This window comes from Muscardinus avellanarius (assembly GCF_963383645.1).
Source record: "Muscardinus avellanarius genome assembly, chromosome: 3".
Taxonomy (NCBI): Eukaryota; Metazoa; Chordata; class Mammalia; order Rodentia; family Gliridae; genus Muscardinus; species Muscardinus avellanarius.
Window position 1 is genome coordinate 27422460 of NC_137788.1, and position 12221 is coordinate 27434680.

Sequence of the window (12221 nt, forward strand, 5' to 3'; positions counted from 1 at the left end):
GAGGTGTGTTAATATCTTCCATGATGACTGTAACTTTATTAAAAATTTTACATTCCTAGCAGTTTTTATTTAATTTATTCATGCGCTGTTGTTTGGCACATAAAGCTTTACTGTGGATTGATTGCACATTTTATTAATATAGAAGAATCTTCTTTTTCATTTCCTCCTGAGAAGTGGGAGAGTTCTCCAACTCATCTCATAATGAGCTGGTTCCATTCGCCTGTGGCTCACACCTCCCGCTCCCGGCCTCGCTTCCATTTTTAATTGGGCGATCGTGCGTTCCATCTCCATCCCATCTTGCTCAGCTCAGACGGCTCTGTTTTCATTATTGCCCATTTTTGTGCCATAAATATAATACTTGCTCAAATCCTGTTAAGAATATAAAGTAGGATCTTTTAAAGTACGTTTCTGTCCTTTGCTGCTTGCAGAGGGGCAATTAGCTCAGATTACTCAGACTGGGTCCCCTTCTTCTGATCTACTGAATATTTACACATATCCAGTTAATTTCCTTGTTGGCACATCACTGAGGAGGGAGAATGGAAATGGAGAATGTAAACACCCCCTAGTCTCTAAGGGGGAGCAGAAGAGCTAAGCTCTAAGAAGACAAAACAAGCAGGAATATTTCCAATGATGTACGTGAGTGTGTGTGTGTGTGTGTGTGTGTGTGTGTGTGTGCGCGCGCACGCGTGTATGTGCGTGTGTGTTTGAAAGAGAGATAAATCATAGTGTCCCCTTCTCTAGTGAGCCTGACCAGTCTTGTTAGATACCATCATGGCATTACCTGAAAAGCCAAGAGAAGGCAGGTGTAGGCCAGGATGTGGTGTCAAGAGGGAATCCTGGCTCCATGTAGTCTCCCAGTCCTAGTATATATCTGGAGGAGCTATAAGAATCGAGATCTTGTCCCTGTTGACAGAGGTCCTGCTCTGAGCTAGGTGGTCTTAGATGGACATTGTCGTAGGGTCTCTGGAACTTAGTCCACAGGCAGAATTTTACTCCACTTGTGTTATTTGTGGTTTTTGTAGGCCCTTTCTCGTGCTGAATTCTCTCTTGGATATTCCATTTGGCAGAAAGTCCTTTATGTTGTCTGTGAGAGGCACCACTGCCTAATTTCCAAGGCTGAGGGCACATTCCCTGTATTTATGTCCCTTTAGTCTTTCTGATGGAAACCTGGGCAGAAAATAGTTATTTGTATGTATTTTGTTTGCCATCTTGAGCTGGAAGTGGTCTTTACTTACTGTTCCATTTAAAGGCTCCTCCTCTCTTGCTTACTATCACCTGGAAGGGGCTAAAATAGAAGCAGACAGGTGGTTCTGGAAGATAGGCTGCAGTGAGCATGGGGTGATGGTTGGGAAATGTAGTAATTGAGGATAAGGAACAGATCAAGGGTCAGAAATGCAAGAGTACAGAAGGTTTGAAGGGCCAGTGAGATGCATGAATTACTCTGTCTTGGGAGAGAAGTAAAGTGTGGAGGAGGTGAAAGATTTCCTTGGTGAGGAGCCGAGGTATGCATCAGGGCATTTTGGAGGGACAGGCAGATCTTTGGGATTAGGAAGATGCCAGGCTTTTGGCAGATGGACCAATCAGACCTGGGCAAGGGCCAGAGAAGAGTCTTATTCTCTGGGCTCCTTCCATACGTATCTGTGTGGAGGTAGACCAGATGACAGGCTTAAACAGCAAGGCTGCTGCAGCTGACTAAGATTCTTCATCCCATTTGGGAAACTAGGACTGTGAGTTTCATTTAGTTCTGAAAAAGTTCTGGTACCTATTTGTGTCTGAGATTCTCCCTTAGGAGGGCAAGGGATTCTAGGAAGAAGAGGCAGGACAGGAAGGAGACACATTATTACTACCTCATACTCCTTGCATAAGCTTCTCTTCCTTCACCTTGACCTAATTCTACAAGTTCTAGAGGTCACGGGTCCTTTGAATGGCTTTCAGCCAGGTCAGAAGCTGCAACCCAACCTTTGGAGCAGGACTAAAAAGATCTAGACATAGAAGGAGGGTCCTTGTGCCAAGAAGACCAAGCCCCATATTAGAGGATGGGTGGCAGGGCCAGCTAGGCAGATGGCTACAGAGACAAAGTGTGATGTCTGGGAAGGCCCTTCCTTAGAGAAAGAGGGATTCCACCTTCGCTGCAACCTTGCAGGACTCCCTGGGTTCCTGAACCTCTGTGAGCCCTCCTTGGCCTCTGCCCTAGGTTTTGTGCCCTAGGCCCTTTCTTTTTATACCCTGACTGCCTTGGGGAATCTCTTTTCTGACTATTAAAATTCTCACTGGACCCTGAGACCAGGCTATTGGGCATGCACATCTGTCAACTAGTCTAAGTTCTATTCTAGACCTGGACCATCTTGGTGAGAAAGCTTGGGCACTGGCTGTGTACTACAGGACCTCCAGCAGCCATTTCTGCTGGCCTTATTAGGCTCCATGCATAAAACCACCGCTCACAATCCCTTCAACACCAGGAGATGGCAATTGATGCCTAAGGCTGCCATTTTCTCTTATGGCCTTCGATCAAGAGGGCTCTCTACAGCCCAGATCCCATCCCTTCTATCTGCATCTCAACAGAGAGAACATTCCTCTCTCCTGCTGTGCTGCTGGTATCCTCTGAGGTTGTGCTGTTGATGATGAACAAGTGGATGGAGAGAAGTGAGGATCAAGGCTGGTATCTGAAGACATGAGCCACGGTAGAGCGCTCTCTATGCCCTCTTGATGGAAGGCATGCATTGTTTCTATGTGGGGTTGGAAAGGAGAGAAGAGGCCGAGGCCGGGTCCCCAGTTGCAATGGAATTGCTCTGTTCTAGTTCATGCACACCTAGCCCTACTCGGTCATCTCATAAACACACACACACACACACACACACACACACACACACACACACACACACCAGAAAGCATATGGCTCCGGGTTCTGAGGTCATGTGTATCATATGTACATAAAAGGAATGGCATTTAGTGGTTTCTCTCAGGAATTTCTGCAGTACTGGCCTTTAGTTGCTTCAGTTTTTTTTTTTTCTAATGTTTGGACTTTTCTGGCTACAGAGAATAAAACTGTATTAGATTAAAGTTCTTTGGCCTGGGATGAAAATACACTTACTTTTGATGCGGTTTTCCTTAGAATCCATTTTATTAAGACAGTTTTTAAATAAATTACCCAAAGCCAACTCTTTGACTATGCATAAACACACACACACACACACACACACACACACACACACAACATAACATTATGGGAGATAGCTACATAATCCCAGACAAAGAAATATGATATACCCATGATCAGGATCTTAACAACTCCCTCTCAATAACCCTCTCTATAATCTAAGTCCTATTGTTTCTTTCTCTTGCATATTCCTGCGTCTTGAACTCCCTTTCTTCAGCTGCACTGCCACATGGGCCACCACTGCTGCACATCAGTGTTACTGTGTCCCCCTAATATGCCCACGTGTGTGGAAAAAACACATGGACATAATTATGCACAGATGCAGATTCACGGATTCACATGCATGTAAAGACATACACATATACAAGTATCTGTCTCCATAAACAGATAGTCTCACAAGTGCATACACTCACACATACCTATTCTATAAGTTTTTTATTACCCATGCTGAAGGTCAGAGTTCACAAAGGAAAACCTGACCCACTGGCTGCTCCAACTGAACTCATTACTTTTTAAAATTATGCACTCCACACATGCTCTACCACACATGTATGTGGCCGCAGGCAGCCCCTGAGCAAACCCTAAGACCATAATCATAGACACTCACACCTCTCCCATGTAATGAGGACACCTCTTGGGACCAGGAGGGAAGGAGGAAATCTGGATCATTGACACAGGGATAAACCAGTGACAAACCACCCCCTTACACACTATAGCATGCGCACTCTGTGAAGTCTATCGTTACCTTGAGGACATCACCTTCCGAGAGCTCGAATGCCCTGGCTTTAAGCTGGATCCCCTTCCCTGGCTGGGTCTGGATGGAGTAGATGCATTCATGATTGTCATTGTAGTTCACAGGAAAGTTGGGAGACAGCAAAGTACCCTGAGTGCCCGTGACTGAATTCCCACACTCGGCTGGAAAGAAAATCACAATAACCAGAGATTAATTCACATTGGCTGCACCCGGAAGACAACTCAGCTCTGGAGAACCTTACAAAGGTGACAAAGAGTTTGCCTGTCTGCCAGCTCCTCTGTCCACCTGTCTGCCTGTCAAACTTCTTAAAATGCCTGCCTACATACAGATCTGCCCTGGCTTCCTCATCTCTCCCATTTTGTCTGTCTGTCTCTCTTCTGCAGAAATAGAAACTAGCCACCAGGCCCCCTTTCCTTTCACGGTGTTATAAAGCAGTTGTTCCCCACATCCGTTGGTGTGGTATCATAGCAACAGAAATGATGGAGGAGGATGTCAGAGGAGGGGTCAGCCAAGTGAGAAGTGAGGATGCTTTTTAGTAACCAAGAATGGAAACTAAGAGGGGCAAGATCGAGTAACAATCGCTAGCTCTTATGTGCAAAACATGGCAATGGGCACTTTACAAGGATCATTTTGGTCAGCTGTCACAACAACCAATCCTGTAATGTAGGCACAATTATCAGCTCTAGTTTAAAGCTAAGGAACTTGCTGCTGAGCAATTTAGACTACGTCTCTCTATTTGCAAAGAGGACGGGCCAAGAGAACTCCATTTCCATGGGCCTGGAGGTTAGGGCCCCTGAGGCTCTGCAGAAAGTTTCAGAACAGTCTCACTGAAACCGTGTTTCAGCCAACAACTAACGAAATCACACCCTCCCCTGGACGTTGGTTTCTCTTCCTCTCGAATTAGTCATCTTTCCTCTTTTTGTCCATGCTGTGATTTAGAGCAGGTTATCACATTTTACTTGCTTTATTTGTTAGTGTTGCTATCTCCTCCCTTGGACTGTGATCCTTGGGGGCTTGGTTATATTTCTATCTCCCTGACAGTGTCTGATCAGGATGGTCTGGGCTCAGCAAATGAAAGAGGACAGCTCAGAGGCTGAACACCTGGGGAGCCTCGCACCGGCTTCTCCAGGATCTTTAATTGTGAAGCCCTTCTCGGTTTCTCCCTGTCTCGGGGCACCTACCATGTTGTTCCCCGGTTGCTTTTTACTTGCCTGTTTGCCCTGCCCAAACTCTGAGACTCTAGAGGGCTAGTCATGCTTCATGAAGCTATGAATTTTCAAGTCCTACCCAGGACTGTCTGTAAAATAAATATTTGCTAAATGAATGAATGAATGAATATGGCCTCCACTGACCTCTGAAGATGTACAGTCCTAAAAATAATTGGGTTCCAGAAGGATGTAAATACAAGTCCAGATGGTAGGCTCATTATTTGTCTGGACATATGGGGAGTTTGGAGCATGTCTTGAATCTTTGCGGCTGATGGCTGCAAGTCTTTTTCATTTTTTCCTTTCAAGCAGGCCCTCAGTGTCCTTAGCCCAGGCATAGTCATTGGCTAGAAAGACCCTGAGGTTGACCAGGAGGCCATTGCTCTGACTATCAGGGCAACTCTAGCTGCCCTACGCTGGCAGCAAAGATGGAATGCATGGAGACTTCAGAGCTGAAGCTCCTGCAAGCCGCCCTGTGCTAGCGTGTCTTGTCTCCACAGCTGCTCTTAGCCCTTAGAGGATGGTGACCAGGTCCACCGCCAGGTCTCTATGCCAGGCCTCTACTTCCCAGCAGGCCCTATGTCCTGGGTCCTTTCCAGGGCAGGCCAAGCTTCAGTTCCCTAAGACTTTATCTATGCCCCAGTTTTTTCATCTTGAGGGAGCAAAATAGCCCCAAAGACTGTAAACTTAGTAGATCTGCAGCAATAAATAGCAGACAAATGTGTAGCGCTTGGACACTGAACTAGTAAGAGGGTAGGGGCCAGGCCCCCTGTGGGCAGTGGCTGCTGACAGTATGGGTAGATAGGTTTCTAGACTGTGCCCATTACCTAGGTGCCCTCAGATGAGGCTGGGGGCTGTTAAACATTGGTACTAGTCACAGTACATGGGCAGCTCTGAGGCGCCTCCCCAGATTCCTCCAGGGTCACACCCAACTCCCCTCCATCGAGGCTGAGGCATGTGCTGTGGCGGGAGAAGCACAGGTGCTGGAGGTATAACAGCAAGCTATCCCAACTCTCTAAACCTTGGTCTCTTCACCTGCCTTCATCTCATAAAACTGGAGAGAACAGGTGCATGAGATCTGGGGTAGAACAGGTGAGCACACAGGGAGTAGTTAGCACATTTTGGGCTTTCAACCAATGTTATTCCTCTCTCTCCCCACCTATCCCGGGTGAATGGATGCAGCTGGCCTGCTTCCACTGGGAGCCTTGACTGCACATGCTCTGGGACTGGCAGAAAGTCCAGGAGGCTTATGGGAAGCATGCCTTGGCTGCCTGGGGTTGACATAGCCCTTGCTGCTCCTTTCCTCTTTCCTTCTGTCTAGTTCCTGACAGTTGGCTTCCTTTGAACATGGGCTTTGGCATATTCGTGGACTGCCTTCCCAGCCCCAGCCTCCTACATAACAGCTCTGGGTCCCCTCTCTGCCCCAGCAGGACCCTCTCATCTATCCCACATGCTCAGCACCTTTATGGGGAAGGTCCCAGGGCTGATAGATTCAGAGGTGGCCATTCTTGGCCAAGTACCAGGCCCTGCCACCCTGCCAGGGCCTTGGTTCTGGGTGCTCAGGAGGGGATAGAAGCGTGGAAGGACATGGCACTTGCTTCTGGGAGAGTTTCCAAAGTAACAGGGGAGGTGAGCAGATGCCCCGAGAAGCCAAGCACAGGCGTAAATGGAAACAAATAAACGTTCCAGAGAAACAAACAGCCATATGCACAGAAAGTGCTGCCGCTGATTCAGACATCTGTGACTTCTGTTACCCTGTCAGAAGAGGTCTCATTAAGGGCAGGGCTGTATCTTAGCCATCAGTCTGGGGCTCCTGAGGTGGAGGGTTAGGGCTTCTCCATCACACTGTGGCTCCTGAGGACAGGACCACATTTCTTGCTGCAGACTGGGGTCCTCTAGGGTCAGGGCTGTCTCTTCAACATCAAATCCGGGGGCTCCTAATGTCAGAGAACGTGTCACCCCTCTGTCACACCATGAATTAGAGATGAGGGATGTGCATCTCCTCCTCAGCTGGGAATGCTCCTGGTAATGCTGTGTGGGCTCAATCATCCAATCTGCACCTACAGAGCATGCGGCAACTGGGAGCATCCCCCGGGTGGGCCTTCCCGAGATACCTCCAGCAGGCACCTCTGCAGCGGGGCTGCTGGTAATTAGAGGTGATTGTAATTGCTGTGCGTTATTAATAACATGTGAAACAGAAGACAAATGTAATAATGAAAATATTGTGAGGTGTCATGAACAAACAGTAATTGGAATATTAAGTTAAAGGATGAGTTTGTGTAATGAGATCAATGAGGCAAGAGCCTTAGCCGTGTGTGTGCATCTGTGGGCCCAGAGAGCTCCATTCAAGAAAAACGCCCCCCAGAACCACCTCGCCAGGGACATTTCTCCAGATACAAGGGCTAAGGCTGGCATTTGCATACAAATGAAATCTCCCTTGGGGGGAGTTCCATGTGCCCCAGTGTGACCAGGTCAGGGGGGTGGGTGCCTTGGGGGATGGGTAAGGGAGAAACTATGAACTTCGAGATGATTTAACTGGCCAAAGACGGAACTCTGCAGCTCTCTGTTTTAATACATCCTCTCGGAGATTGCGAAAGGTTATTGATAGGATAATGATCAATGATAATGAATCATCTCTAAATAATGATAAAAAGGTTAATGGTGAAATGATGATAATTATCCCGCACTTCCTGGTTCATATAAACTATTTCTCTTCATCCAGAATAAGGCCCGTGGGATGGGCATTACTATCTTCTCCATTTTATAAATGAGGAAGCGGAAGCCCCAGTGGCTGGTTTTGTGGCACCAATGGCTGGTGAGCGGCAGAGCAGAGACTTGACCTTGGACCCATGTGACTGTTCGGTCAGACCCAGCCCATCTTGCCAGCCTGGTTAGCGTTCAGGTATCCTCTGCTGAGTCCTAGGCTCCATGAGCGGTCCCAGGCAAGGCTGATCTTATGGACGACTTATTTCTTTATTTTTGCTGTGCTGGGGATCAAATCTAGGGCCTCACACATGTTAGGTGAGTACTCTACCACTGATCCACACCTCAGCCCCTCGCGACTTTTGAGAAGGGGTCCCTGATTCAGTCAATGCAGAGCTGCTTCATTTTTTTCCGTTTTCATGGGGCTCTAATATTTCACTTGAAGGAGATCTGTGGCTAATAGCGAGTGCAGTAAATTCTAAGTCACCTGCGCTTCATCCAGCCCTGCACTGCAGGTACAGCACAAGCAGAGCCGCAAGCCATAGAAGTTAGGGATGGCCAGCAACCGTCAATACCCCCTGAGCTGCAGCCTATTTCCCTCTGTCCTCCGAGCCCAAGGTTCCAATCAGCCTTCCTCGGGGTTCTGCCGGGGAGGCAGGCAGGGCTGGTGTCAAGCTCCAATCGGCTGTCCCTTTGCACTTAACATCTTTCTCCCTGCGGCTCGCTCCAGGCACAGCTCTACTGGCTTCCAAGCTCTGTCTCCTGCCCTGAGCATCTGTGGGGTGGGGCCTCAGGCTCTGCTCTGGCTCCTCCAGAGCTCAGCTAAAACACAACTCCTCAAAGAGGCCTTTGCTGCTACTCTCCACTCAAGAGTGCTCTCTCCTCCAGCACTTTCTAAGTCGACTTAATTCTCTGTACCTCTCAACATGACAGGACACATCACACAGCTACATGTGTACAGCTGGTGAGTTCACTGGCGTGTGAGGACACAAGTCAAGAGATTGTCTCTAGTTTGTTCTCTTTTGTATCTCCAGGGCCTGGAAGCATGTTTGATGTGTAATGGGTACTCTGGAAGTGAACCCAAGTCCTGCTCCTCTTCCCCTCCTCTTCCTGGGGACTCTCTAACAGCAAACTCCCCATTGGACTAGTAAAAGTACCTATCTACTCCACAAGGGGCTGGGACTCAGACAAAGGTCATACCTCTTCTCTGTGGGCCCACGCAGGGTCCCATCCAGATTTTTCCACAGGAGGCATCTTTAAGCCAGGGCCTTTGTGTTCAGGGTGGGGAGTACTGAAGTCAACTTCATTTCCAAGCCCATGGGTATCCTCTTGGCAAAGGTCAGTTTAGGCTATAGGGCAGCCCTACTGAGCAGGCATTGAGACCCCTATTTTACAGATAAGGGGGCCAGAGCAGAGGAGGTCAGGTCACCTGCCCAGGGTTCCACTGCAGGTAAGTGTGGGTAAAGTAGGTCCTCCATCCCAGCCCCCTTTGCCTCTTGGCTGTGTACATACCACTGCCTCACACCGATTGGCTACAATTTGGCCCACCCCATTAAGTGAAGCAAAATGAAAGCACGTGACCACCTACCAACACACCTTGGCAGAGGCGAGCTCCACAGACGCCGTCTGCCCCCCAGGCACGTGATGCGGGCGGTGCCCTCCAGACGGTACCCGGGGAAGCAGGAGAACGTCAAGGTGTCGCCCACACCAAACTGCAGGCCCTTCCGGATGCTGTAGGCCGGGACTTCAGGCTCCTCACAGGGCTCCAAGTCGTACTCTGCAAAGGCAGCAGGATGGTTGGGCTTAGAGACACTTCAGGGATGTGCGGGAAAAGGCGCAGAAGCCGGAGATACACACAGACAGAGGAACAGACCCTGTGCCCACTGGTCCACAGAGGGCGGGAGAAAGGCCGGGAGGCTGAGGGAAGGCAGCCCGAGCCCTCTGTCCTGTGAGCAGAGGCCCAGGAGAGTGCTTCCCAGGAGGACTTTTGAGGTCCCTTAGGCCCTCCCTTTTTTGCCATTTGAACCCAGAGCCTCGGGGCTTGAAGACCCTCCTGCTTTTTCTCTTGGCTCTGAGCCAATTCAATCCCATCAGAGTCCCAGAAGGTCAGCTCTGTGACCTGGCCTCAGGCAAGCACAGGGGAAAAGATGCCAGATGCTTCCTTGCAGGCAGATGGCTGGCATTTATGGGCAGGGACCTGCCTCTAGTAAAAGGAGAGAAGAGGCTATCCTTCGGTCCTCTAGGCCATCTCTCTTCTGGGACTCAGTCAACCAGAATTCTGTAGATGGAGAAGCAGCTCTCTCAAGTGGACTGAGGCACACTGTCTGGGTATGTCCCATCCGCCAGGCCTGCTCTGGCACACGGCTGCTGGCACAGGGCATGGAAGCCCAGTGGGGGGCTAAGCTGGGCCTTGTCCCTGTTCCTAGAGGCTGATACCTCCTGCCCAGCCCAGGAGGAATCCATCTGGCATGCCCTCTTCTGCTGATGGTGGAGTGAGTGGGAAGCCCTGGGGCACCTTGGGACAAGCCCGGTGGGGGAGACAGTGCCAGAGGAGTGAAGAGTTCTCTTCTCCCGGAATGTCAAATGAAAGCTCTCTTTTCAGGATCCCTAAATACAGAGATAAATATCTATTACTACAAAATTAGCATTGATGAAGAAGATCCCAAAATGAGACTAAAACACTCCAATATGTTAATTTTAAACCCTTTCTTCTTCGTTTTTTAATTGCAGGGGTTGCGAAATAGTGGAAGTGGAATCAGGAGGAGAAATTGGAATTACTAGGGCAGGAAGGGACATCTGTGAAGCCTCTAGTTCAACCAGCTGGGTAGGTCATATGCAGAGCAAATTCTGAATCTGAGAGAGTGATTTCCACAAGGAACTTGCTAAGTCCTCCCAAGGCCACAATAGGGAAGTTCTTCCTTGGGTCCAACCCCCAAATCTGGCTGCAGCGCTGAGGTTATTCACTTGTGGCAGAGGAGAGATAAGATGTTTGGGCAGTCTCCTCTCCCCAGGGACCCTCACGCTCTTTACCTGAGAAGGTGATGTTGAATCCTTCGTACGACATGGAGAAATCGGAAATGAAGCGGACTTGGGCGGTGAAGTTGCCGTAGAGCCCGGCGCTGATGGGAGCCGGTAGCCGGGAGCCTGTCAGCTGCCTCAGGGGCTGCATGAAGCTGCCGTTCTCTGTGAGGAGCAGGTAGTCATGGCCGCTCTCCAGGTGGAAGGTGTGGAAAGTAAAGAAGACGCCTGAGGGGAACGCAGAAAGGTCCAGTTGGTGATGGGGAGGCGGCTGAAGCAGCCCAGCTGCAGGGCGGAATCTGCACAAACCTTTCCCATGTGCAGACCCCTGGCCGTGTGTACAGCTCCCAGCATGCGCTGATCGAACAAGCAAGTTGGAATGAACAGCTCCTAGCTTGCCATTACCCAAAGATCCAGACGGGGAAATGGACAGCTCTTGACGGTATAAATATTTGCAAGGGAGACTTAAGGCTAGTCCTAGGCAATGTTTGACGGCCATTCATTAACTAGCTCAACACCTACCTTGTAGGGTTCAGGGTGAGGTGCAGGGGGAGGTACAAGACATTAAACAAAGGGCCACGATACGGGTGGTGCAGGCCATAATGGATGTGTCTCGGGATGTCAGGGGGCCGCAGAGACAGCAGGTTATATCAGCAAGAGGGGAATGGAGGCTATCTGAAGTGAGTGAACACCTGATTTGGGTCCTAGGAAGACCCACAGTTGACATCCTAACAGCCCTCGTCCTGGTGCACTAGAGCTCTAGGAGAAGACTTGCTGGCATGGACAGCCCGTGCCCCCATTAGAGCCTGGATCAGAAACATGTCCTCCCTGGGGCCTAGAACATTTGACTTGGCAGGCTCTCTCCTCAGGCCCATTGTGAGGGAGTTGGTACCTGCCATAGTATGTGGTGAGCCTTTTTCCTTTTCTAGAGTAAAATGAAAATCTTATAGAAATCTAAATAAAAAGAAGAAAAGAAAAAAAGAAAAGAAGATGGACAGTTGTTAGCTTGAGAATAAAAGAGTGTCCCAGATACGGGACCTGCTTGCATCAAGGGACAGAGGAGCCGTCTGTGAGCTCTGCTGAGTGGCAACACCAGGGACTGAGGCTGAGAAGTGAGCCAGGGCCAGACCTGATGTATTTGTGGAGGCAATAAGAAGCCATCCCCCTAGAGTGGTTCAGGTTTCAGTTTTACCAAGATGGTGACTGTATGGAGGACAGAGTGGAGGAACAGGAGACAGGAGGTCCATTAGAGTGATGGCTGCTATGAGCTGGACCGGGGAGGATGTGGCTTGGCAGAAAGGGCAAGGGCTGGGGAGGGATCTGAGATGTCAGACAGGAAGGTGGAGTCTGCTGCAGAGTGAATGCAAAGGTGCATGGAGAGGCT

General features: G+C 49.4%; 1 protein-coding gene across 1 annotated transcript in view; it reads right to left on the reverse strand.

Moving 5' to 3' along the window:
* Positions 1–12221, reverse strand: part of CSMD2 (CUB and Sushi multiple domains 2) — a gene marked incomplete at both ends in the record, with an annotated part of 613548 nt that overhangs the window by 190253 nt on the left and 411074 nt on the right. Inside the window, 3 exon segments of the mRNA XM_080690534.1 lie at positions 3903–4072; positions 9408–9596; positions 10850–11065. Coding sequence (XP_080546660.1) covers positions 3903–4072; positions 9408–9596; positions 10850–11065 — 575 coding nt within the window.